This window comes from Xiphias gladius, unplaced genomic scaffold (genome assembly GCF_016859285.1).
Source record: "Xiphias gladius isolate SHS-SW01 ecotype Sanya breed wild unplaced genomic scaffold, ASM1685928v1 HiC_scaffold_1154, whole genome shotgun sequence".
Classification (NCBI taxonomy): domain Eukaryota; kingdom Metazoa; phylum Chordata; class Actinopteri; order Istiophoriformes; family Xiphiidae; genus Xiphias; species Xiphias gladius.
The window spans coordinates 1-2,000 of record NW_024401452.1 but is presented as its reverse complement, the minus strand read 5'-3'; the positions used below and the strand labels follow the sequence as shown (position 1 = coordinate 2,000).

General features: G+C 49.0%; 1 protein-coding gene across 1 annotated transcript; it reads left to right on the top strand.

Annotated features, from left to right (window-relative positions):
* Nucleotides 1–847: 847 nt before the first annotated feature.
* On the top strand, nucleotides 848–1,995 carry LOC120787151 (tubulin alpha-1A chain-like; the record flags this gene model as incomplete). Its single annotated transcript, XM_040122845.1, has 3 exons — nucleotides 848–1,007; nucleotides 1,114–1,262; nucleotides 1,378–1,995. Coding segments are annotated over exons 1-3 (888 nt in total), but the record flags the coding sequence as incomplete, so codon positions are not given.
* Between the last annotated feature and the right edge of the window lie 5 nt (nucleotides 1,996–2,000).

Genomic DNA, 2,000 nt, shown 5'->3' with positions numbered 1-2,000 from the left:
ACGACAGCGCCGTCCTTGGAAACGTTAATTCAGTGTACCGGCAGGGAGGATGCGCAGGAGCGGCACTAGCTTCAAGTGCCCCCACACCCAGGGAAACCGTATCCGACGGGGAAAATGGATGAAATGCACTGTCAGCATGGCGCAAGGCATTAAAAATGCATGCTAGTAATGGACACTGCTGAGCTGCCCCCCCCCCACCGCGATAGCCTCTGCGCTGTTTCAGGGTCAACAGTGAACCCGCAGCCTCCGTTTTAACTGGATGTTATTTTTCGTTGTCCTATGAAGAGATTAAACTTTTATTTTTGATGTGCCGGAGCTCTCGTCTTAATCCTGTACGTTTTCACACGAATTCCTACCAACGTTATCCGTTGCCAGGGCTAAGGGCTCGCATAGCAACGCGGTGCGCCAATCAAAAGTTTAGGCTGCCTGGAGACCGTTGGACCTTTAACCAGACTGCCATTGATTGGTTGTGGCTAATCAAAGATGGTATCCATTGACAATACAATTGATAATTAATAACTTACATCCAGAGACATTTCCTCCTTAGTCTATACTTAATTTATTTGGAAGGTTGGCATTTTTAGATAACTGTCTTATTTAATGATTAAGAAACGCTGATTTGGATTTTTCATATTAAATAATTATCAAAGTGGAATTAAATTATCCCATATTTTTAGTTTTGTAATTTAGTTAATAAATTACAATGTTTTCCTTTCCAGTGTGATGCAAGATTAAAAATGAATGCATACAGGTAGATAAGCGCTCTTGTTTTTTCTCCCCACAGCGCGAGTGTATCTCCATCCACGTTGGTCAGGCCGGCGTCCAGATCGGCAATGCCTGCTGGGAGCTCTACTGCCTGGAACATGGGATCCAGCCGGACGGACAGATGCCCAGTGACAAGACCATTGGAGGAGGGGACGACTCCTTCAACACCTTCTTCAGTGAGACTGGAGCTGGAAAGCACGTCCCCAGAGCTGTTTTTGTGGACCTGGAGCCCACTGTCATCGGTGGGTGTCATCACTATTCCCTGAACATTAATTTAGGTAAATTAAAATGTGTGTGTGTGAAAATAGTTTACAGGAACTGATTCAGTGTCTTGTTTTGTCTCTTCAGATGAGGTGCGCACCGGGACCTACCGCCAGCTGTTCCACCCTGAGCAGCTGATCACAGGTAAGGAGGATGCTGCCAACAACTACGCCCGTGGACACTACACCATCGGCAAAGAGATCATTGACCTGGTGCTGGACAGGATCCGCAAACTGGTGGGTAACGTAATATCAGGAGGAGTTGGTTCCTCATTGTAACTCAAAGTATGAAAGTAATTGCTTATAATGTGTCTCATATATTTGATCAGTGTGTCCCCCTCTCTGTCCTCAGGCTGACCAGTGCACGGGCCTTCAGGGCTTCCTGGTTTTCCACAGCTTCGGAGGTGGCACCGGCTCTGGTTTCACCTCCCTGCTGATGGAGCGTCTGTCTGTCGACTACGGCAAGAAGTCCAAGCTGGAGTTCTCCATCTACCCAGCTCCCCAGGTGTCCACCGCTGTGGTGGAGCCCTACAACTCCATCCTGACCACCCACACCACCCTGGAGCACTCTGACTGTGCCTTCATGGTGGATAACGAGGCCATCTACGACATCTGCCGTAGGAACCTCGATATCGAGCGTCCCACCTACACCAACCTGAACAGGCTAATCGGTCAGATTGTGTCCTCCATCACTGCTTCCCTTCGTTTTGATGGTGCCCTGAATGTGGATCTGACAGAGTTCCAGACCAACTTGGTGCCATATCCCCGTATCCATTTCCCTCTGGCGACCTATGCCCCTGTCATCTCTGCAGAGAAGGCGTACCACGAGCAGCTCTCAGTGGCCGAGATCACAAACGCCTGCTTCGAGCCAGCCAATCAGATGGTTAAATGTGACCCTCGCCACGGTAAATACATGGCTTGCTGCCTTTTGTACCGTGGTGATGTGGTGCCCAAAGATGTCAATGCCGCCATTGC